Source organism: Stegastes partitus, unplaced genomic scaffold (assembly GCF_000690725.1).
Source record: "Stegastes partitus isolate 25-593 unplaced genomic scaffold, Stegastes_partitus-1.0.2 Scaffold131, whole genome shotgun sequence".
NCBI lineage: Eukaryota > Metazoa > Chordata > Actinopteri > Pomacentridae > Stegastes > Stegastes partitus.
The window spans coordinates 1-24,439 of NW_007577862.1; the positions used below are offsets into that span (position 1 = coordinate 1).

General features: G+C 42.0%; 1 protein-coding gene across 3 annotated transcripts; it reads right to left on the minus strand.

Annotated features, from left to right (window-relative positions):
• Positions 1-2,392: 2,392 nt before the first annotated feature.
• On the minus strand, positions 2,393-24,011 carry map3k4 (mitogen-activated protein kinase kinase kinase 4). 3 transcript variants are annotated; one of them, XM_008278729.1, is made up of 27 exons: positions 23,828-24,011; positions 17,684-17,874; positions 16,157-17,583; positions 14,227-14,487; positions 13,927-14,079; positions 13,563-13,720; positions 13,300-13,416; positions 13,107-13,206; positions 12,869-12,952; positions 12,493-12,762; positions 12,233-12,382; positions 11,731-11,892; positions 11,340-11,473; positions 10,712-10,790; positions 10,525-10,603; positions 9,649-9,742; positions 9,211-9,333; positions 7,563-7,660; positions 7,397-7,477; positions 7,105-7,296; positions 6,941-7,011; positions 6,728-6,844; positions 5,835-5,994; positions 5,586-5,708; positions 5,085-5,191; positions 3,542-3,721; positions 2,393-3,326 (listed from the first exon to the last, which is right to left on the minus strand). In XM_008278729.1, exons 1-27 carry the CDS (start codon positions 23,857-23,859, stop codon positions 3,306-3,308), a joined length of 4,764 nt encoding a protein of 1,587 aa, XP_008276951.1. In that variant the 5' UTR covers positions 23,860-24,011; the 3' UTR covers positions 2,393-3,305. The 3 variants fall into 3 exon arrangements, with proteins under 3 accessions (XP_008276951.1, XP_008276952.1, XP_008276953.1); XM_008278730.1 differs by lacking the exon at positions 23,828-24,011 and adding an exon at positions 23,546-23,682; XM_008278731.1 differs by lacking the exon at positions 9,211-9,333.
• Between the last annotated feature and the right edge of the window lie 428 nt (positions 24,012-24,439).

Here is a 24,439-nt window from a genome sequence, read left to right on the forward strand (position 1 = left end):
CCCGCCGTGCGCGAAGGCCGACAAGCGTGGGGCGAGGTCCATCGCCGCTTGCGGCTTTAATTATTTTTAATTTAGCATTATGGATTCTCTATATTGCTTTCTGCCAAACATCATCATAATTTACGAAGGTGCAAACCTTTGTTATCCATCTCCAGTCCTAGTATTAAATTCCCTTTTTGCGTTACCATCCCTCAAGCTTCACAATAAAAAGGAATGAGGAGGAAAATGAAAAATTTTGATCTATAAAGGTTGTGGCTTTGGATAAAACACTTCTGGGTAACTCTGATACTCTGATAACGACATATTATCCTCTGCTCAAGTTAAAAATTCAATTTTGCACATACTTAGTGATATTAAAGCTGTGCCTCCTCACAGACAATAGGTAGACTTACTTTTTCAGATCAACCTCCGACAGTCATTTCATTTTGAGAAAAGGAACCAAGTAAGTGATAGTTACATTTAATAAATACATAGCTGATAGTAAAACACAACATATTTCATAAAATAATTTCTGAATTAGGGTTACAAAATGAATAAATCCTAACTTTTAGGAGGGATAAAACAGTTTTACCCTGTTCCCAGTCTATCATTTCAAAAGCAGATATGCTTAAAATATCTAATGGAGGTGATTCACCAGGAATGATGTTCAGAGCACTAAATAACAGAATAGCTTTATTTTTCCATTTTCGCATCATAGTGTATGCAAACTGATGATACACTGACTTGTAGGAATAACTCAAGATATGGTGACCTAATTAGTGAAAAGCTCACAAGCACCGCCGGGAGCAAACGTTCACCCCGCTAATAACGGTTGATTCACACTTAAAGGCTCCGTGATTAAACAGGAATAGTCGAGCCAAAGTTAATCTTTAGAAGCAGAGCGGGTTTTCTTGGCGTAACTTCACTTACTTCCAAAGTGCAGGGAGAAAAGATCTATCACGTAGAACTCGAGTGTCTTGAAACTGGCATCAACTGTTGGCAGGTCTTGATGTCTTTGAAGTTAATCTTCGTCATAGTGGGCTGAGCTGCTGTCACACCTTAGAAAAACAGTTGGCTTCGGCTTATAGGTGTGTTTGAGGGAGTTATGTGATGCAATATCTGGTCCCACTAAGTCTGGTTTGTGACGTGAAGAGGTAGAAGTTTTGCCACTTTAACAGGACAATGGGTTTCCGGCAGCACCTTGTGCCACCTGATTGTTTGCTATGTGTCAGATTGCTCTGACTGCTCTTACTCTCCTCTCCACAGATGATACTTTGGGTGTTTGGTGCTGTTTTGCTGCTGAAATGAAAGAAATCTGTCGTGTGTTTGGTAACTTTGCTGCAATAAACAAGTTCATAGATTTCAAAAACCCTCGCACGGATCTGTCAACATCACAATGCTTCAATAATCCTTAGAGATCGCAGCTGGTTTACAGCGGTGGTCCAGGCTTCACTCTTCTTGAATCAGTCATCCACTGTGTATGCAAATACAGTCACCAGAGGATATCTTTGAGCTAGAAGGACAAGACGGACTAGGAAATCAAATGAGATGTACAGTTAGCTGCTGCTGTGTCATGTCTCGTCTCGCTGCACCTGTTTAGGATTCCTCACTTGAGCTCCAGAAACAATGCAGCGTCAACCTTGGTTGCACTTTGTCGAGTCAAATGAGGTAGCAGAGTGAAGTAGAAAAAAAAGAGAGAGAGAGAGAAAGCTGTTGTACCAAGACAGCAATGCACAGAAAGGAAAAACTGTAAATTAGCATCTGTTCTCTTCTGACAAATTCCTATGACTGGAGTAACTGAGGCCACATATGCTTTTCCAATTTCCTTAATAAATGAATGCTTTGACACATTGTATTCTGTTTGTGAAAGAGACAAGCTATTCCAAACAGGAAATGCCGACTTTTATGGCTAATAAATGTTCTATTGTTCCTTAGCAACTATTCAGAACAAATGTTGGCAGTTTCTCCCTTTATTCATAATTATTCATAAGGAATCAAATCTGAAATTACAAGTATTAATAAGTGCGGAGTCCAAGGAGAAATTTCCAAAAACTAAATTTTCTGTGGGAACCATGTCTTGCAAAAACTGTGTTTCCCTTTTTGTGACGTTCTCGTGTGATATTCTAAACATCTGAAGTCCTTCACAGCCTCAATGGCTGTTTTGAGACCATCAGATGCCCAGTCTATAGTAATAAGGAGGTTCTCTAAACAACAGCTCAACACTCCTCTCCAACTCAGACATGTTTCTTTGCACAGCTACTAATCTACAAGCAAAATAGTAATCACCAATCTCAAGACTTGTGTTTTTTGTCTTAAGCTTCAGATGCTTCAATATGTCACATGACACTGGATGATGCTGTTCTGCCTTCGAAAATTTAGGATATGAAACTAATAATTATCAGACAAAACATTCTTTTTTTTAAAAAAAACGATTGGTTTATTAATATCGTTTGTACATAGCAAACACTGTAAGAGCAGCAGAGGACCAGAAGTTGTGGTGTGTGTCAGTGTCTGTGTGTGGTTGTATGGATGTTTTGTGTTCAGCAGCAGGGAGGGAGAGCAGGCCCGGTTTCTCCTCTTAGTTGGCTACGCTCCAATCACATGAACAGCTCTTCACTGGTGACCAGTAGACTTGACATTTTCTCCTCAGCAAAGGCAAAGAAAAATACATTAAAAAAAAAAAAATCCTTCCTGGTGCCCACACTTGCTAAATGACAAGAGATAAAATCTATGTGAATATTTGGATGGTATTCATTTCATAAAGGTAAACCAGCGTCTCCTTCCATTCACTGAGGCTTACCACACCTCTTTTCAGCCTGAAAAGGCTGACTGAAATAAGAATCCTCCCTCCTCTACTCAACTGCTCCCTTGGGTAAACAGTTTAAAAGTGCTATAGATTTTGTCCCCCCCAACCCACCCGCCCCCTCCCATTTGTTAAAAACAAAACACACAATAAAAGTGTTCCTCAATGCCTTTTCAGAGGTCTCTTCACCAGTGAGAACAAAAAAAATGTGGCAATAGTTACTTTAACTTTACAATATTGTTTATACATGAATTAAAGCCAATCCTATTCTTACAATATGTACAGTCCCACCCTGTCCCTCCTCCCTCGGTCCATGGATACATACAGACACAACAACTCTAGAATTCCATAGATCCAGTTGTTCTCTGAAATGATTTTGTATTAGTTCCTCAGTTTAACTCCATGTGCCTTCAGCCGTAAGTCCCTCTCCTCCGCGTCCATGGTTCTTTTTTTTTTCTTTTGCCAACAGCATGTACAGTAGTGCTTTAATTTGTAAACTTTAAAGCCGCAGAGGAGGTTTCGTTCATTCTTCATCCGTGCAAACCTGAAACACACAAGAGGTAGCAGTTGTAAAGGCAGCTTGTTGGATGATCCATTTACTCGTATGTAATAAAACTGTATAAACTTGAAAGCTGTCATTCAGAACTTAAAGAATGTTCAGTCAAACCGTGGTGGTCTACTCATGAGATGTGATTACACATGTAAAGAAAAAAAAAACCAAAAGGCTGCTTTAAAGCGCACACCGTCGCAGTATCCTACCTTGACAAATGGGTGGTCTAGCAGCATGCTAGCTGTCCAGCGCCGTTTGGGTTCACTCTCCAGACAGTGGCCGAGGAAGTCCTTCCCCTCTGTGCTCAGCTTCTCAGGGATGGGGGGCTTGTGGCCCATGCCCACTTTGTACATGATCTGAAAGTTGTGCTCATACTCGTGCCAGGGCCTCTGCAGGTTGAGATAAATTTAAGAACATGAGTCACTTCCTTGTGTTTAGTTCAATCTTTTGGGGAAATCAATTTCCTGCAGTGGTACGCAAGGAGGAAATAAGGCGTTGAGGCACGTAGGCACGAATTTGCATTTAACAAGCTAAATACCGAAATGTCATGTAGCTTTAGGACGGATCATTAGCAACCACAAACACTTCACCCTGCAAGTGACAGTTTCGGTTGACGTCTCTACAGACCGCAACGGCAACTTTAAGTGAAAATATAATAACACGATCTAGGTTCTGTTTTAATCTTGTTTTGAATAAAAACAACTGAAAAGGATGTGACATTAATGTTATTTAGATTGTACTTAACCCTCTGAAGCCCAAAACCCGCCACTGGCTTTGAAAGGTATGTAATCTTTCAAAAAATATAAAAACAGCAATCAAATAAAATAGAGATTTTTTTCAACTTTGTATGAACTACTCATCTGTGACATGCAATTCCATTTTTAAAACATCACCAAATCTTAGATTAAAATCAGGGTATTTAATCAAAGTCACTTTATTGTGCCTGCCTCATTTAGAAATTCTCTTAAATTAACCAATGACAATAACAAGATTCAGTTAAAAAAAAATAAAAAAAAGATTCTGTGATCCTTCACACAAAATGGGAGCCGTTAGTGTCTCAGTCATGTGGTAAAAAGTCAGCTGCAGGCTGTTTACACATAACAGACAGGAGGCAAGTTTGGAAACAAATAAAAAATGTAAGAAGTAAAATGTCTATAATATGTCGAGCACCATTTGTCACAGTGTTGGTAACTCAAGGAAAAATGTTTTTTTGTCCAGATTTTTACTTTTCTTTTTTTAATAAAATAAAAAAAAAAACAAAGGTATTTGACTTTCTTTTTGTTTTGTTTTTATGATTTACGGCAGTATAATTTTGTTACACTGTACAAAATTGAGTTCTTTCTAGTTCTAGTCATGGTTGTTGAATTTCCATAAAGGTGTCGCACTTAGTGAAAAATGAGCCCACAGTGTGACCGGAGCATAAAACGCCCAGAAACTGCTTAGGGCTTCAGAGGGTTAACTGGACTAAAACATAAAAAACGCAGGTGTGAGCCACAGCTGATCTACAGCGCATCTATTGTTTTCAATAATAACAACCGAGCTACAATAACCTAAGGCAGTAACACAAGTATTTCCATCTGCTTTCCCCTCTCCTTGACTAAGAAACCCACAGCTTATGCCAACATGGAAAAACAGCAATGAATCAGCATTTCTTTTGAACCGTTTAACGATGCACGACTAAGGCGAAACACCTGCAGTTGGTGTATTGTACAACAACTGTGTAATGGAAGCTCTTTTCCAACACTGCGTTACCTTTCCAGTCACCATCTCAATAAGGACGCAGCCCAAACTCCAAATGTCTGCTGCTCGTCCATGACCTTCTCCTTTTGCTCTTGTGATGACTTCAGGTGCCATGTAGGCTGAAAAAAATATATTGGGAGAAATAACCCACAATTACAACACTAGAATTTACCATTATGAATAAGAATATTACGAAATGCAACACGTATAGAGGTGTGACAGAAACGCTGTATTTTTGCGTAATGCCTCAATAATAAATCTGTTTCGCAAAACATGAAACAGCTGATATGTTGTATTAAGCATGAAATATATAAAAGACTGGATCAATACACCAGAGGAAAATAAGAATGAGTTATATTAACTCCCAACAGAGGGCATTTGAATTACACAGTCTCCTCACCATGACTAAACAAAAGCACAAATTATAGCATATGGGCTCAGATCCACTGGTGAAAGGGGAAAAACACGCCCTGGTGGCAGCCTGCAATCACAACACAAGATGTAATTTCTTACCTGCTGTTCCCAGCGTGCTGTTCACCTCCCCTGGCATAGTGTGAGTGTTGTTCCTCAACTTGACTGAGCAGCCAAAATCACCCAGCTTGATCAGGCCTGATGACGTCAGGAAGATGTTGGCTCCTGATGCAACAAAAAAAACCAAGCAGAGACAGAGTAACAATGGGTAAATGGATGCCGAGTTCATTCTGAATTGTCTGCACTTCCAAGATTACACGAGAATTTTTTTTAAAAAAGCACAACACTGACCCTTGATGTCGCGGTGCACAATGCCGTGTTCATGCAGGACATTGATGGCTGTAGTGATCTGTTTACTGTAAAGCCTGATGACGTGTTCTTGCAGCCCCAGTCTGGACACCTCCTCCAGTGTGCCCTCATCGCAGTACTCCATGAAGATGTACATCTCCTCCTGCGGGGGAGCACATAATCATTAACACCAAAGTACCTCAGTCTGTGCTGTGTGATACTCGAGACTTTCTCAAGTTTCTTTCTTTGTCTCAGCTGGCTCGACAAAACCTAAAACCCCAGTCAGAGATAATGGGCATCATGACACTGGTTATCAACTTTTCTTTCAAACATGACAGCTGCACATTAGAACTCTTTATATATTTAAACGTGATACCCAACAATTGCCCTTAAGTCTGACACTCTCCCATGATGATGAATATGTGGACATCACTTTAATTTAAGACCAAATTAAAGTGAAGTTAATGGTATTGACTTAATATTCTATGTGACAAATACCAATAGAAGCAAGCATAAAAAGATATTTATGCATTTTCTGCATCATCAACTGAATGCATGTTGGTTCCTGTGGCAACATGATGAATACAGTTTGCACTACTGTAATTATATGGCTTTGTTCTGCGGGATTACTAACATACGGCTCAACAGGTTTGCAGACATAATGTATTCCCTCAGCTGAGAATCTGTATCCCTAAGAGAGAACATGATCAGGAACAGAACTGGTGAAAGGGTGAAGCTACAGCTGATTTAAATCCCAAACTCTAAACATAACCTGCTCCGGAGCAGGTTGTTAGCTGTGCAGCATCAGTTGCCATGGTGATCTAGCCAGTTCAAAAGAGAGTTGCCTTCGTGATATATAACTCATTATTTTGTCTCCTTGGTACACTCGTTCTTACCCGATGGAGCTCAACTCCGAAGTATCGCACCAGGTTTGGGTGTTTAATGCCTTCAAATATTTTCAGCTCATCTGCAGTCTCCTTGATTGTTTTGTGATCATTCGGCTGAAATCGGATCTAGATGAAAACACAAAAGGACAGCGTGTTACTGCTTTCAGTATTTACAATTTGTCTTTTAAAAATGAATAAATTTAAGTTTACTCAACGACATACCTCCTTCATAGCCATCAGTTCTCCAGTGTCAACATTAATGCAGGTGTACACTTTCCCGTACTGGCCCTCACCTGTTATACACACACAAACACACCCAAAATCACTGTCTGTCTATGTGGTAAATAACACACATCATAGCCAAAGCAGCACCAGTGTAGCCTTACCTATCTTGTTGCCCCTCTGCCACTTAAAGGTCACCTTCCTAAGGCCAACATGCATGACGTTGTCGTAGGACTTGGGTGTGTGACACACTTGGCCGATGATGTTACGCTGCTTCATGACAGCGTAACGTTTGTCCTCAAACTTGCGAATGGAGCGGCGGACAGCCTCCATAGGGCCTTGCCGTGCTGCTGTATCTGCAAGGAGATAAAGGAAACAGGATTTTTTCCTAGTCAATAAAAGATCCTATTGTATGATTTAGTTGATGCAACATGTCTTATCATTCTACAGTCTCACCCTTGGACTGACTGATGAAGGTGCGGAGCTCCCAGCTTCGGCGTGCAGTACTGTTAGGGTCTCCTTTAGGATATGAAGGTTCTGTACAAAGAAATTATAAAAGGTAAGTCAGGAAAGGAAGGTTAATATGCAATGTAGATCATACTCTGCAGATCACTGAAGGCACCTTCTCGGTCCTCGGTGGGGCTGGAGTGGCGGCTCAGAGATTTGAAATGCTCTGCTGCAACTGACGAGAGACGGTCATTCTCATGGAAACTGGATCCCCTGCAAACATATGGGGGGAAAAAAATTTATTGCCACACTGTAATTCAATCAAAGACCACTGGCTCTGATTTCATATATTTCAGCCTGGGGGTTTCTCTGTTAATGGCCAAATAAAGGTAAACAGAATGCAATCACTGCTTCAAGAAAGCACTTTGTTTTTATGCTTTTATGCTTTAATTACAAGTTCATGTACTAAGTGGTTCAATAAAACTTAGTATTATAGACTATATATATAATCCAAGCAATTAAATGCTACACAGAGGTCTTAATAATGTCTGAGAACATGTTATTACAGTTTCAAGATAAAAATTAAAAACTAACAAACTGACTTTTCAAGAAGTAAAAAAAACAACAACTGCTTATTCAGTGTGCCTTTAGAAACCCATTAACAATTCAGCATCATGCATCAGAGTCATTCACACTTGAGGATTAGATCCCTTAATTGCACGTTCCGATTTCAGTACCACACACTAACACACCAGAAAATCTAATGGCAGTGAAACACCAGCATCAAAGCAATGTCAATAGCACTAAAAAGCAGAGTACCACTCTTTCAGTGAGGTAGTGTTTATTTTCACACCATGCACAACAATCACAGTCTCTTCCCTTGACCAGTAACAACACTTATGTAAGGCCTTCTTTCTGGTTTGGCAACATTTTGCAGGGCTATGTTTGGATGTATAATGCTCACAAAGTCCATGAGATTGTTCTTAATTCAACAGTCTTTTGTAGCTCACATCAGTGTCGTGCAAACTACGATTTAGATGCATCTTCTAGTTAATCTCAAGATTAGAATGATCATACGTGAAAAGACATGCTGTAGTGTACATGTCACAGCTTCAGTGAAGTCAAAATTCAATTCTTCTAAGGTGAAATTTAGGGTAGAAGGGAAATGCCTCATTAATGAATTTAAGAAAATAAAACTGTATAAAGAAAGTGGAACTCTTCTTAAACCACAAATGATTGAAGCTAAATTTAAATCTGTGACGTACCAATCTAGAGCCTGTACATGCTCAATTTTCAACAAACAGGAAACTGACTCTTTGATAAAGTAGCTAATCTAATTTCTGTCTAAACATCAAAATTTAGTGTTTGTTTAGATGTAGTCAAAAGGCTTAAAACAGGAAATCAGTAGTCGGTCAGTGAAACCTATAAATCAAAGCTACAAAAATAGCAACAGAAGAATTTCTGAGAGTATTATATAAAATATATCCTCTGTACGAATGCTATCATAAGCACAGTGTTTCTTCTTCTAAAAGTCACTGTTGAAGCAATACTTTGGTACAACATCACAGATTTGATGAGTGGGTTAAATATTTTTTGCCTCTAAGCTCATGATTATTGTCACAAAAAATGCTGTGAATTCCCTTTGATACAGAAAAAAGTGCCCTAGGTGCTACAAATAACAGATTTTAAATCCTAACATGAAGCATTTCCTCCTTCCATTTCCAGAAGCCTTGCAAAAAAAAAAAAAAAGTTTACTAGCTGTGGTTTTTTTTTGCCTCTGGGACGGTGTTCTGACAACAGTTTCTACTTGGGGGCAAAGCTACCTGACGTCATTGGGGGTGCTGCCGGGTGCTTTGGTGTGGCTGTGTTCCCCTGGGCCCTGAGGGACAGGGCGAGGGCCGTTGGGGAACAGCTGGTTCCGGAGATCGCAGGGGAGACTTCGAGAGCTGTGTGGTGAAAAAACAAACTGAGGAGCGCTGCCTTGGGAGGGAAGGTGGCTTGAATGGGATGTGTGTAGATACGTGTGTGACTGGGTGGCTGGTTGAGGGACAGACACACACACACACACACACACACTCGCTCAAGACACTGTACATGTTAAAATAGAAACACAGCACACACACACAGAAGCTCACAGAGCACATAAGCCTAAAAAACTACAGAGAAAATTTAAAAAAAAGCAAAGCCATGCATGATAGAGAACCAGCATTAAAACAGTCGGTTCACAGATTATTGTGAAAACCTGAGCTGTCGTCGCCTACCTGAAACCTTCGGCATTAGGTATGAATAAATTAGGGTTCGGTGGGTCACTATGGCAGCGAGGGACCTTTACAGGACGAGGGCTATTCCTGGGAGCTGAAAAGAAAAATGTCCAGAGCTTCATTTAGTCAAGCCTCTTACCGAAGGAAACCAGGAACAGATTATGCATTGGCTGAGTGGAACTCAAGGCTATAGGAAATTGGCAAACATTAATTCTGTGCTAAGGATCGCAGCGCTCATGCTTTTGTGCTAATATAAATCCAGTGGTCAGGCAATTGTGGACTACATGAAGGCCAGTGTACTGCAGGGCTTTACTCCATCTATGTCAAAGAGAAATATGTTGCAACATTTAGCTCTTGTGCACCCCTGTTTTAGTGCCAGTTTGGTGCCTCCATATTTTAGTTTGCTCAACCAATAAATTTGGGCACATTTTTCGATAAACATTACATTTAAATTTGAATTGAATGGCAAGAACAAGGTCATGCCTTCCATTCTTTAAGTGGTGTGGTTTTACTCACTGTTTTCCTACAATTAGTTGTACTTTTTAGTCTTTACTTAATTAGAAAATGTTTGTTGAGCAAACACACCCATTTTTTTAACCCACTTAACAGTCATAGTAGCACACTTTCACGGGATGCCCAGTAGAGTGTGAGTAACTAGTGAGGTCACCTAAACCAACAAACTCCCAGTCAAACACACGCTTCTCTTCACTTCTATGGGAACTAATTGTAATTTCACTGCTGCTGTGCCTGCTTTGTGTAACAGCTCATTTCCGTGACATACAGGTTATTAACTGGCAGCAGAATATGAACTGAAATCAATCCTGATCTCCAGATATAGAAGCCACCAGCAGTGCATATCACTGAGGGGCATCTTACCAATGTACAGGCCGGTAACTGGGCTGTGAGGTTTTCCAATCACGTGTCCGATACATTCATTCATCAAGGCTTGCAAATTCTGTGGAAATATATGAACATTTTTAGATAGCAATAAAAAAATTATATTCCAAACATGCTTATTAGGGAAAAAAAAAAAGAAAGAAAGAAAGAAAACAGGCCATTTTACCAGGAAATCATCCTCCGGTAATGCTGATATGAAGCCAGGTTCAATAGCCTGAAGAAAATCAAAACCCTGAGTCGCCCACCTGTGGAAGTAAAACATGTCTTGAGTCAGTGTGTCCCACAACTTAGAAGAAAAAAAAAAACAAATGATATTGCAAAGGGACAGGGAGGTATGGATGCGAAAAATGGGAGATGATCAATAGTTTATGACCAAAACTTCAAAGCTGACTCAAAAGTATGAATTTTGCTATTGATTAATGCTTTTCTGAGAAGCATGTCAGATGACAAAGAATGCTAATATGACAACTGACTCACACTCAGTGGTAAGTGTGCCTGTTTTTGTTTGCATATTTGCCACATTAATAAGAAAGGTCTCTCTTATACTCGCCAGAAAGCTTTACTCTATTAACAGAATACAATGTTGCCATGGTAGCTTCTTAAGGCTCAAAAGGAAAAGCTCTTGACAAAAAGAACTAAAATCAATCTATTTCAATGGAGGTTGTGATTTTGTGCTGGTCAGTGAGGTTGATGCCCAACCAGAGGGCCTGGCTACAAGATGCTACAGATTGCGACAAGACACATATGTGAATAAAACTGCATACGTGCTCAGATGACAGAAAGTAAGGCCTTACCTGGGCTTGGTTCCTCTGCCACTCTCACATTTGGTCAGGACATAGGTCATCCACTTGCGGGCAAAAGCTATGTATCGTTCCCCGATCCTCTGCCTGAACTCCCCAGACATCAGCCGCACCACCTCCTTGTGGTACTGTAAGTAAGAAAAAACAGCAAACATGGGCATATTTAGGATTAATGCCTCAACTTCTCCTCTCTTTTATATTTAATTTAGTCCATATGTAGATTTATTGCCCCTTTGTCAACTATGATCCGTACATCACCATTTGTGTAAATACTGGAGAAGTAGACATGTTACTTTTCTGTCACAATTTTCAAAAGTCTAAACAGAAGATGTGCAAATTCTACAACACTAGCTGTTTTTTCTTCTTAATCCCTGCAAGCTTTTACCTCAAAGGCGAAATTGTAGCCCTGTATCATTGCCTCCCTGTAGTACTGATGCAGAGTGGCTGACTCGGACTCCTCCACCTCTGCCTCAAACTCTGTGGTGAACATGTACTCCACTCGGTCAATTGCAGTGCTTATCTTGATGCATAGCTGTAGTGCCTCATCCTGTGGTAGGAGAGAGACCAAAGGGGAGAAGAAAGAGAAGGTTTTACTAATATTCCCTGATGCATTTTTTTTTCTCGAAAGCCTAAAATTCAGCTGTGAACACATTAAAAACTCAAAAAGGTAACGGCTTTTGCACACGACAGCTAGTAACGCTCCTAAAATCTGATCTGAAAGTGGTTCACTTTCTTTTTCATGACCAGAAATTTAGGGTAAGTGATGAACAGTTGCAGTCAATCAAGATTTGAAAGTAGGACACCAACATGCACCTGTTTTTGCAAAGAGACAAAATAAGCCAGTGTTTTAATGGGTTACAAACCACAGCGTGTGATTATGTGTGTACCTTGAGCTCCTCCAGAGCGCTCGCAATGAGAGGCTGACTAGATGTTTGCTCCCGGCTAAGAGTGAGCACATCCTCCATCGACTGCTGAAAGGCCTTCCTCTGGGCCACCAGGTGAGCTGACTGCATCACTATCAGGAGCATGTTCTCCACCTGAAAGAACATTGGACCAGTGGAAGGCTTGTAAGCATAAGGACGGACGCATGCATGCACGCACGCACGCACGCACGCATGGACTAAATTAAAAACAAATGTCACATTACCTTCATGGCCCGTAATGTGTCGACGGTTTCCATCTGTGGGACCAGTTTGAGAAGCTCTCCGTCCCACTGAGCCCAGTCAGGATCAGTGGTGGAATCCCCAGCTCCGTGTTTACTCATGAGCAGGTAGGCGTCGTCCTCGGCAATTTCATCGGGCTCTTTGGAGCAGTCTTTGCCAGCAGCTGCATTAAGAAGCTGCAGGATGAGAGGCCGCTGATCCATCAAGCCACAGGGGACAAAAACTTGGAGCTCTTCTAAACCTGGAATCTGAACCTGGGTATTAAGAAAGGAGGTCAAATAGTTATGTAAATGACCTGAGGACAGAAAGGAAGAAGATCAGAAATGACATTAACAGAAAAAATAAATAAATCAAACAAACCTTGACATAGTTTCTCTTCTTCAGTGCCTCGAGGAGACAAGTCACCCCATTAGTGATACTGAAATCTGCAGCCACTTCCAAGTCCTGCAGAGAGGGAAGCAAACATGGTGTGTGTTAGAACATACAGTCCCAGTTCTTTAGTGAGCAGAGAAAACAGGGTCAAAGATAAAGTACAAAGCTAGCGCTGTTGTGGCTTTCTGTTTCAAGGAACTGAAAATTCTTCTCTGCAATCTCTCACCTTGCGAAGCATTTTGGCAAAGCCCAGAGCCTTGGACGCTCGCTCCCTGGCCTCGTGGAACAGCTCCTTAAGTGACCGGCTCGTCTCGATAACTGACCGCCTGGGAAAAAATAAAAAGGTACAGTGTGATATACCTCCAGTGGCAACACCCACTTTGATATTAAAATCTAATAACCATGTAATCCCCCCCTACCTGATCTCATCTGAGGCGGTGCTGTCATCTGCGCTTTCCCAGAATTCATTACCACTCTTTTGCAGACCAGCATCAAGGAACTCTCCAGTGGATTTCAGTAGCATCCCAGCAATGTCACTGCAAAAATGATTATTATTATTTTTCAAGTGTTTTTTAATGTAATTTTGTCTTGTAAGTAGGCGCCATAACTAAAACAAGAATGCTGAAAAGAAAATGCTCCTTTTTGAATTGGCAAGAAGCAGATAGACTGCAGGTTCACTTACCAGAAAAGCTTCCCCGACTGGGCCTCCCCACCACGAATATAAGGAGTGATGACCTTGGTAAAGTGCCACTCCTCCTCTAACAGGTTCTTTAAGCTGTGAGAGGCCTGAGGCAGCTGCTGCAACATCTGGATCCAACTGTGCATGTAGTCAAAGTAAACCTACAGAAAAAAACAAAAAAAAACCCAAAAAACAGCCACAAATGTTATACAACCATAGAATCTTTATGCACAATTTACACTTCATAAATTGTGCAACAGTGCATAAATTCACAAGCCTTTCTCTACAGTGATTTCACGCACAAGGCTAGCCCGCCTATCTAAAGCCTATCTTCAAACAGAGGTGGGAAAAGGGTTAAGGGTCTTACCACTAGCATCTTGTGAAGGTCTTCTTCAAACTCATCAATATTGGCATTCGTTTGCAAGCCCTGAGCATCAGTCACCACGCCGCGCAGCATGAATTGATAATACTGCTTCATCAGTAGCCCGCCTTTAAGAACCTCCTTACACTCACGCACCAACTGCAGAATGCAAACAATACATGTAAGACCACTTATATATGTTGATCATACAACAGAACTAAAATATGCAAGATTTGAGAAGCTTTCAGTCATTCGGTGAGTGGTATGTGGAGAAGTTAGAAAATAAATGTTTCAGAAGCTGCTTGCCTGTTTGATACTGAGCAGCGAGGGCTCTCCGGCAGGCCTCTGTTCAAGTCGTAGTTTAAGGCATTCGTGAATGACGTTGAGGAGGACTCTGCACAGCACGAGGAACGCTGGCCGGAAGGATGGAAGATCCATGTCCAGCAAATCCTCCCAGGACACCTGGTCTGCTCCGAGCTCTGGATCAGTCGGATCACTGCAGGATACGTGGCGCGACAGTTCTGGCAGGTAATCGCTGTATAGCATGGGGTCTGGGAAGTCTGCAAACTGCAAGTGAAAGAGAGCTTCATTCAGCATGTCTGATTGAGAACGGTCGCTACTAAGTGCTGGAATGTCCTCTTGTATTAACAGAGGCAACACTTGACTTCATAATTATTTCTGAATTTGTTTGTTATTTAATAATAATCATTTCAACTGTGTTTTCAGAGCTTGAGTCATAAAAGCTGTCAATTTCAGACAGTCATTTTCTGCAAAGATGAATCTCCTTTAGACTGTGAGGCATAATTTATGTTATCAAAAAGTTTGATTGTGCATGTGCAGTGACATACAGCCACAACTTGTGTCTGAACATCACAAATCAGATTCAACAAATCAGCTTTCCAAGAAGTGTTCAAATTCTTTGTAGTACAATTCTGAGGATGTGGTGATGAGGTTCGTGTCTGAGCTGACCGAAAATACTTCATTAAATTGTCACCCAGATGAACCGATAATTCATTGCAATAAACTCAAAAACAATCCTCTGCTCTTTACAGCGTCTTTTTCCTTTTACTAGCCATATCAATGTGTCAACACATCCTCTGTTGTTTATAGTCTTGACTCAGACTTCTTGCAAGCTCCGACCAGTGAGAACTCCTCCAAATGCTGTTTATACAAGTGCCTAATTAAATTACTAACATTTGCACTGCAAACATTACAATTAGCTGTTTGACTGCTTTTGCTCTCAACTTTACAGCAGTTTTAGGCTGCAGACATGACTGCTATTCAACTGCTTGGAAACAGAGCACCACATTATCACTTTCACTGGAAAATGACACTTATTTAATTGCAAATGTTTCTACATAAATTAGCAACAGCTTGGAGACACATCACACTGCATTTCACTGCACACATTACTGTAGAGCATGTGATAAATAAACATTTGAATCCCTGAATTATTGTTTGACAATTCAATGACTACATGAAATATAATTTAGCTTTGAATACACTTCTTCTCATCTTATAGTGTTCCCTTTTCTTGCAAATTCAGCAAAGAATACTTCCTCTACAACAGCATGTTAAATGTTTTATTACTGCTTTAATGAACCTGAAGGTGAAATTATTATTATTATTTTTTTCACTGTTTACAAGGAAATGATTAACAGACATTTAAAGAAAGCCCAGTTGTGGTCATCCATGACATGCACACAATGCACGCTATCTACAAGAATGTAAAAAACTACATTTAATGTAGACTTTTACCAAAGAGTATTTCCATTCTGGAGTAATCTGTTATCATTTTTTCAATAAAATGCCATAAAGTAGTAAAAACAAAAAGCTAACACAATGTCCCAGAACACGAGATGACATTTTACTTTGAACTGCTTGTTTTGTCTTATCACTCCAAAATACAAAGACTATTTCAGCATCATTTAATACGGAGCACTTTGATTTAATTCTTCTATTATATTTTACCTTTTTTCATTTAAAAAATGTGTTGCTTAATAGTTTAATATTTGTGTTTTCTATGTATATTATGTTCATATTCAGAGGTGTAAATTGCTATCCTATTTTAGAATGTCTATGTAAGTCTACAAACAACTAACTGATGTACTACTTCATGGTTTCATCCTTATAGGACACCAGAAAACCTTTGTTTTATAGACAGAGAACATTCTGTGACTTTGCTTTAATAAATTTGTAATAACTGAATGTGCACTAGAAGAAATGAAAGCCTCACCTCCAGAGCCGGAGTGTGGCGGAGCAGCGCTGCTCTGGACCTCTGCAGAGAGCGGTCCATCAGCTTGTGCAGTCTGAGGATCAGTTTACGCAGTCCCATCTGTTTCAGGGCTTTATCCACAAATGGCCTGTAGATGGCTGTGGGGCAGAATACTCCTCCTGTGGTCGCTTCTGCACTTCCTGAAGTGGCAGTTGGGAGAAACTCGTCTTCTGACAACAATCGGGCAAATTTAGGAGTCAGAGTGGGAGACAGCTCTCCCTCTGCTACGTGTCCCAGGTCCCCCTCCTCCTCCTCAGCATCCCTGTCCTCTCCATCACTTTCAGCTGTAAAAGTGGCTGTTGAGTCATTCTCCTCATCTTCCTCATTGTCTTCTTCTTCATTTCCACGGGAGCAGCGAGGTGAAGGGATCTCAAAGACAGGCCACCCGATACGGGATAGATCATGGAGGCCCAACACAGTGGCCATAACGCGCAGCTTCTGGTTGAGGTCCTGCGTGATGTTGAGCCACAGACAGAGCGCCTGCACTCTGCCTTGGAAGTCTCGTGCTGCATACTTTTCATAGTCCTTCTGTAAGGCCTGCAAAGAGGGGTACAAAGCTTCCACATACTCCAACAATTTCATCACATGCTTAACCTGCTCGAATGCCAGCCGCTGGCGTTGAAGATGTTCCCTGCAATCAGTGCCAGAGCCCAGAGGCTCCGCCGCATTCATCGCTGTTGAGGGGCAGGCGCTAAAGCCCCAGGGATCTACTCCACAGTGGTTGGTCTCTGCTACAGCGGGCTCCCTCTCCTCTCCACAGACTAGATCTGGAATATTCTGATAGTCCCCCTGGATTATTTGAGACCCTGAACACTGAGCCCCTCTCAGGCTGTCATAGTTGACCTTAAAGTGCAGCACCTCATTAATGATGTCAGGGATTGCTTGACGGGCAGTGAAAAGAAAATAGTCTTGGTCGTTGGTGGAACGCCGAGCATGCCATGCCTGCAGCTCCAACCAAATGACCTCGTTGTTGTGACCCATGAAGGGCATGTTCTCTAGGCCCCTCTGCTCCTTCTCCTTCCTCTTGGAGGACATAGATGTGAGCTTGAGCAGCAGCCGAAGAGTCTCAAAGAACTTGAGGCGGTCAGCGGGACAGTCTGTTCTGGAGGTCTGGCGATGGGTCCGGGCAATAAGGGGCATAGACACAGGAAGTTTGCAACTGCTGCAGCCTAAGCTCAAGTAATGCTTCCTGGGATCCATGTTGAGGGCACTGAAATGGCTCGACTGTGAGAGTGGATCCAGCATGAAGGATTCTTTAAAGGTCTTCTTGTGGTCTCTCTCTGTGGAACGCAGTGTGGCCCTCTGCTTCTTTCCCTGCTTGTAGCTGTGCTCCTCAGGGGGCTCCGCTGGCTTAGGACTCTCTCTCGGGGCAGATGGGCTGGTATCGACTGGAATAAAAACACAGTACCAGTCAGCACAGTGCATATGCAGCTGTGTTTACAAAATGATTTCCAGAAATTTTTCCGCCAAATTAATTTACTAACTTACCTTTGTTTGGAGACCGACCAGCACTCCTCGCCTGACTGTTCCTTTGATGTTTGCCAGACATGCGTTTCATCTGTCGGGAGGTGTAAGGAGGTGATGTGCCATACAGAGCTTCCTCTTCCTCACTGGGAGAGTCCCAGGATTCATCCACTTCCGAATTCTGCTGGGATGCATCTTTCACTGGCTTCACCTGCCTGTCAAAATTTATGACATTATGGAAAAACAGAACATATTACTGAAATGGACTAGATGTGCATATTTATCAAAAGAACTGCTACTGAGCAAAGATGCTGAAAGCAATGTTTCTGCCGTATCTGAAACCAAAACCCCAAAAAATGTGTGTACAAGGTCAAACAGTTGTGGGTTGTTTGCACCCATAACAGTGTGCAGCAAATCTCCTTTAATGCCACAGCAAGCAGGTTGCTAAACTGCAACTAGACTGAGTGTCTGCTGCTACCTACAGCAGACTGACGAGTTGTCTGTCCCTTGGAGTCTGACTGGCTGCCTCCTAAATGTATAGCAGCAATGCTCGGTGCATGACCACAGCAGTCAGGCTGCAGGATAATAAGCTGTGGGCAAACTCTCTTGGTCTAGGTAGACATAATGGCTCAACCAGAGAGGGAGAAATAGTAACCCTCATTAACTCTGTCTGCTAAGTCATCAACCATACTGCACGAGTCAAGATTTTAAGGAGAACTGAGACTCACTCACCAAGTGTGTGGAAGTCGGGAGACTGCATGCAAACACAATGCTAATGCAAAACAGCCTGCCACTTACATGAGATTATGGTAAATCTTGAATCAACAAAAAAGGATGTTGACATAATTGATGCTTGCCAACAATCCGACATGACTAAATTTCCAGTAATGAACACCCCCCTTGCAGCATCTATTTCTACAGAAAGAAAATGTTACAGTCATTCAAAACACTTCCTTCTGGGAAAGAAATGGGAGAAAAAAAAAGAAAACTAAGGGTACAAACGGCACGCCTTCACAGATTATAATGTCAGAGCTTTGTTTCCTAATGCCTTTCTGAGGGTTTTTAATAGGATTAGAGAGAAAGGTTGGAAGGTCTGACCCCACCAAGAAAAAAAGACAAAGAATTGGGGAGGGGGGGGATGAAAACAGAGGACATCTATGCTGGTGACCATGTGTCCCTCCATCGATCATCTGACTGCAAAGCATTCCCCAACACGTGCCTGTTAGCTTCTGTGTAGACGGAGTTGAAAGGGGCAGGGCGGTATCACTTTCACTGGGGGAGTGTGAGTGTTAAGGGAGGGGGGTTAATCTGAAAATCACTTGCTTAAGCTTTTCAAGGAGCCACTGAGACAGAGATTCCAGACTTCTATTGCCCATCTGCCCCATCGCAGAATCTCCCTCTCTCTTTTTACACACACACCCACATGCACACACACACACACACACACACACAACCATACAGACATGCAAACAGAGTCAGGGAGCAGCTGTAGAGTTACGTGCGAGGCAGTCAGACACCTGCTGCAAGCCCTGCATGTGAAAACTGAGGTAAAATCAAGAAGAATCACAAAAGAAACACACTTTCCTCAATACTTGTGCAAAGATAATAATAGAACATAAAGCAGCATACATTTATCAGCAGGGCTAGGGTGCATTCATGTAAAGTGTCTCAAATTACTAATGTAGCCAGATGCTCCTTTTTTTTTTACGCTGCTGCCATGTTGTGCAACGGCAATTACAAATCCAGATGTTAACAATAAAAACAGCTAAAAGAAGTAAAGTTAGAAACTATTTATAAAATGGCACATGATAACCATGATAAAATATGTAATTACATTACTATTCAATTATCACTAGGTTATCCATTTGTTCTACGTGGGTGCATTATTACTCTAACATTACCATTGAATTGTATTGTTTTGTTTTGTGTTGAAGTCTTGTGTTTTTAATGTCTTCCTTAAAGATCTCTGAACTTTTAGCATCTTCATTTTAACATGCTATCCCTTTGTTTTGTCTTCAACTCGTGAAATCAATCATGAAGTCAATAAACGCAAGCGTGATGATTATGAGCACAAGCAGCTTATGTACAACAGTCTTGAAACTACAGACTAACCCATGCATGAAAGTACACTGGTTCCATTATGAGTGTCTTGTATGAGAAATTGTGAAGAGGCTTGTTCTGCAGGAGCCGGACATAACAGTGATCTTTTCAGTAGGCAGGCTCACAAAGACACAGTGAGCAATTTTGCATGTTACAATAAGACATTAAGCACCACGGCAGACAAATTTATGTCATTTTGCAATTAAAAAAAATTGTGACAAGTATCAGAAAGCTGCATGAAGAAAGCAGAGTAAATACTTAAGTACAATCGTGTCCTGGCAATTATGCAACAAAGTATTTACCAAACCTGTTATGCTACCATGCTCTGAGTGCATCCGTCACAATTATGATCAGATTGCACGTACATCTGTAAACATTCCAAAGCGCGCATGGGTGTGTGTGTGGTGCCTGAGGACAGAAATAGTACATACATGTGAGAGGGAACGAGACCAAGTTTTAAAAAGACACTTCTCTACGCAGAACAGCATGACTAAATCATTCAGGAATGAAAGCGGAACCAATGACGCCATCACTGCCGCTTGTTTGTTAGGTTGCCATGAGACACTTCAAGCACAGATTGTGCTGTTACAGTAAAGGCTGCGCAAATTCTTCTTCTGGATTCCTCAACCTACTTGCAGACTGCACAGAGAGAGTTACCAGCCCGTGCGTCCTGCAGTTAACCATAGCTGCACTATGGTCTTCAAGCTGTCCCTGCCTGGCTGCCACTAGTGAATTATCACTGCAGATGGTGTCTGGCTGCTCTCAATGGCTCATCTGATGGCTCATTGGGGCTCCAATAAAGGCCAGTGGAATGCTCGAGCCCCCAGGCAGAAACACTGAGTGAATAATAAACAGCACAAAATCGAGAGTCTTTTCTGTATAGCGACTGAAGCAGTGATACCAAGGGCTGCCAGAGTCAGGGGGGCCTGACCTTTGACACCAACCATCCACACTATTGTACCAGCAAGGGGCACTCTATTGTATAGTTGTGACACGTGGCCCGTGAGGCCCACAGCTGAATACCACACAGCTGGTTAGTGAGCACACTTGCTCACAATGCCCAAACTAAAGGGGATTTTTTTTCCTTTTTTTTTTTAGAGAGAGGAAAAGGAGGAGAAGGTGGCCGGGGTTTTGTGGGAGCACACTTCGCTCTAATCAGGTCATGCTAGCATAACTGATCCACAGTAGGATAAATGCTGATTTTGATTACCCCCCACTGTAAAAAGGATGTGTCCGCTGGCTACTAATTTCAGCCCATTGTTCACTGCTGAGCCCATAGGAATAAAAGAAAAAAAAATGTGCACATGTATGTTAAGCTCAATGGAAGTGTTGCTTATGCATGCAAAAGTATGCATCTCTGACCTGCTGTCAAGCTATGATAAACTGGGCGAGCTGAAGCAGCAATCAGTTTTTGCACCACAGGCTGACAGAACGCAGAAACAATGAACACGACATACTTGACCACACCCTTCTCTGGAACAGAGTGACATTGCCAGGAGTGGACCTCCCAAACTCTCCTACATGCAACTGTACAAAGCATACCGTGCATGCACAACAGGGAAGATTGCTTCCGAACAACAGGATACTATATGCAAACAGACACTTCAATTTGGAACAATCAGAAAGTGCTTTGTAAAACATTACTGTGCTTACCATCTGGCCTTCCAGTATACACTACCAAACACAGGGAACATCCTCAGTCTAAGAAAAGACACAGACCTTACTGTGCCAGTGGGAGCTCATACCATTAACCACAACAAGTCACATGATCTAAATGTATCTAAATGTAGACACTGTTTGCAGACTGTGGGTTTGTAGCGGGAGATTTTCACCTTCTGCCACATGCATCACAAACGCAGTGAAGGCAGCAGTCTGCGCTGCCTCTGAAATTTAATCTGAAACTGTAAAATCATAAGCAACACCTTGTTCACTTTCAGCTTGCAGTTTCTTTTGCAGCTGTGCACATTAGAAATGCCAAATCAAGTAGACAAACGTGTTATTTTCCTTTCATTTGCTTCTGTATCAATTACAATCTTGCATGACCGTACGCCTGCAGCGTGTTAGTAACATCAGTTGTCACAGTTTAGTGGCTACAAAGATGCAATTGTTTAAAAGGAAATAACAGACGAGAGTGACAGAATGCAAGAGCTTTAGCTTCTCTCTCTAAGGCAGGTGTGGGCAGAGATAGGATGCAGTTAGGAAATGCTAGAGGACCATTCATCTGTATTCTACAGCCTGTGCTCCTGGCAAATGCAGGCATTAATGAGTTCTACCCAATGAGCGCCTCCGGGGCTCCAGGCAGCTATCTACTGCACACAGTACACCACATCCTGAAATCTCTGGAATGCCTGTGAGCCACAATGTCTTCAGACTGACTTTGAGAATGAGCCATTATTGACAAAGGACCTCTGTACTTGCAAAGATAGGGATGGCCTTCAATTGCCAAGCAAGCACATAGCTAATTTCTCTCAGTCGGTTTGAGGTAACCTCACATGTTTAAAGTAAATGCACTCGCTGAGGTAGACGGTTACAAAGGGATGCATGTTGTGGCGCCTCTCATTTTAGTGATATGTTTTGCAGAGCTGCAACATAATTTACATTGCTTCTGTGCAAACTCTGCAGCTTTACTCATGTAACATTTATTGCTTGTATTTTTTCTCATCATTGCTATAGAAATGACAAAAACAAATACTCCAGCAATGCCAAATTTACCCATCCATACTGCCAAACATGTATTTAAGCTCTCTAGAGCATGAGTTTCCTTTCACCCCATGTAGTGCACACACTAACTTAAAAAGAAGACAATAAACGTGTACTGACCATTTAACAACGCCAACTTGTGACACCGACATGCACGCAGCAGATGCATGATCATTACTTTTTCTTGATGCAACAACGTCGGGTAGCAGTAACATTAACAGGGCCAGTATTGCACAATCATGCGAGCTGTTTGTGTATCCACTTCGACTGAGTGGCCGCAGGAGTGCAAGGTAATAACAACTGGCTGCTACTCAATCATTACCGAAATAGCCGACGAGGAGGGGAGAGGGGAGGAAAAAAAAGCCCGGCTATTTGCTGAAAACCAGGATTATCGCACAAGATGACAAGAGCTGATCCTACGTGATAAATGCCTTCAAACTCGCTCACTCTGCAGACAAACAACTGCATGTGAGGAGCAAGAAGGGAGGAGTGGAGGGGGGGAGACATAACAGCGGATTCCTGAGGGTCTGTCGCCAGCGGTCAGGGGCAAACACTGCGGCATTTCGTTTACGATTATGCGCACATATGATCAAACATGTTATGAATGTGTAATTGAACGTATTATCCTGCGAGGCTGCAGGAATGCATCGCTCACTAATCTCGTCATGTAAACGCATGCAATATGGAATTTGCACATATTTGCAATAAATTACTCAGGCACACCTCTACAAGCGACAATAATAATCCAAATACAGAATGCATAAACCGTACCGGTGCCAATGTGAGCAGCAAGTGTAGCTACAGGATTAACAATAACATTGGAGCAACATGCTAGCTAAAGCCAGCGAAGTTTGTGCTTCGGCGTTATGATGAAATGCACACACTGGCGGTCACAAATAACCAACAACGCACTTTCAAGTTCACCTTACGAGTCCACATTGCAAAGCTGATCTAATTTCAGCCCCCCGGGTTTCTGTTAGTGAACTTGCGGGCTGAACAATAAACTGACAAGCTAGTGGAAGATGTTAGCTAGCTTGCTGCCTGACATGTTGCACTGTTAGTGTTCGGAACTGTCTGGGATATTACCTTAGCATTTGGCGAGCATTGTGCCTTTCTTTCTAGCGACCGAAAATCAACCGAGAAGCAAATATTTGTGGCAAAATCCGCCGGCGAGCGTCGCTCCAAAAAAGTTTACAACTCCACTGTTGCAAATGCATTAACTGCACGCGTCGCACTATTTGACAGGAAGTCAAATCGTACGGGATGCGCAAGCGCTGCCATAGAGCTCCCGCAGTGTCATGTTCGGCTCCCTATTTGGCAGCTTGCGAGGTCCTGATGGTGAAGTGTCTGTTCAACAAATTCGCATACCTGCTGGGCTTGTTACGATCCGGAGGCTCCATAGCGAAGCGGTAGCTCCTTGTTCCTAGCCGTGCATGGACTACACCATGTCGAAGCGCTGTCGGACGCACTTTGCACTGCTAAATCTTTGCAAAGCAGCTGGGTTTGTGTATCTTTGGAGCACTTTCTATCCGCCGGCACAGTTGACTCTCGGTGGTGCGTATGCCGTCGCCATCTTTCCAACGTTCATTGAGGAGGAGTGCCACAGCCTTGCATTACTACGGCAACCCGGATAGGTCATGTTCGGTCATCGCCGTGCGGGCTGCTTGGTTTTTATCTGCAGGGTGATGCAGTTATCATGTGCTCATTACTGGAGTGATATGATAAATTATCATAGCTGGAAAAAATACAATCTGTAAATGCTATGGATTAATAACTGTTTATTATTCATGAGTGAGCTGTGTCAGCAGGCAGAATCCTGCTGGGCAGCTGTGTGGGAAAAAAAACACCTGCCACTAATATGTGGACTTAAACATGACCAGGACTAAAGAAATGAACTTTTTAATAAATGGAATGCATCCATCTAACCACGTTTTACACCAAAAATTTAATTGGGAAAACAATTCGTGCACATTTTGCTCA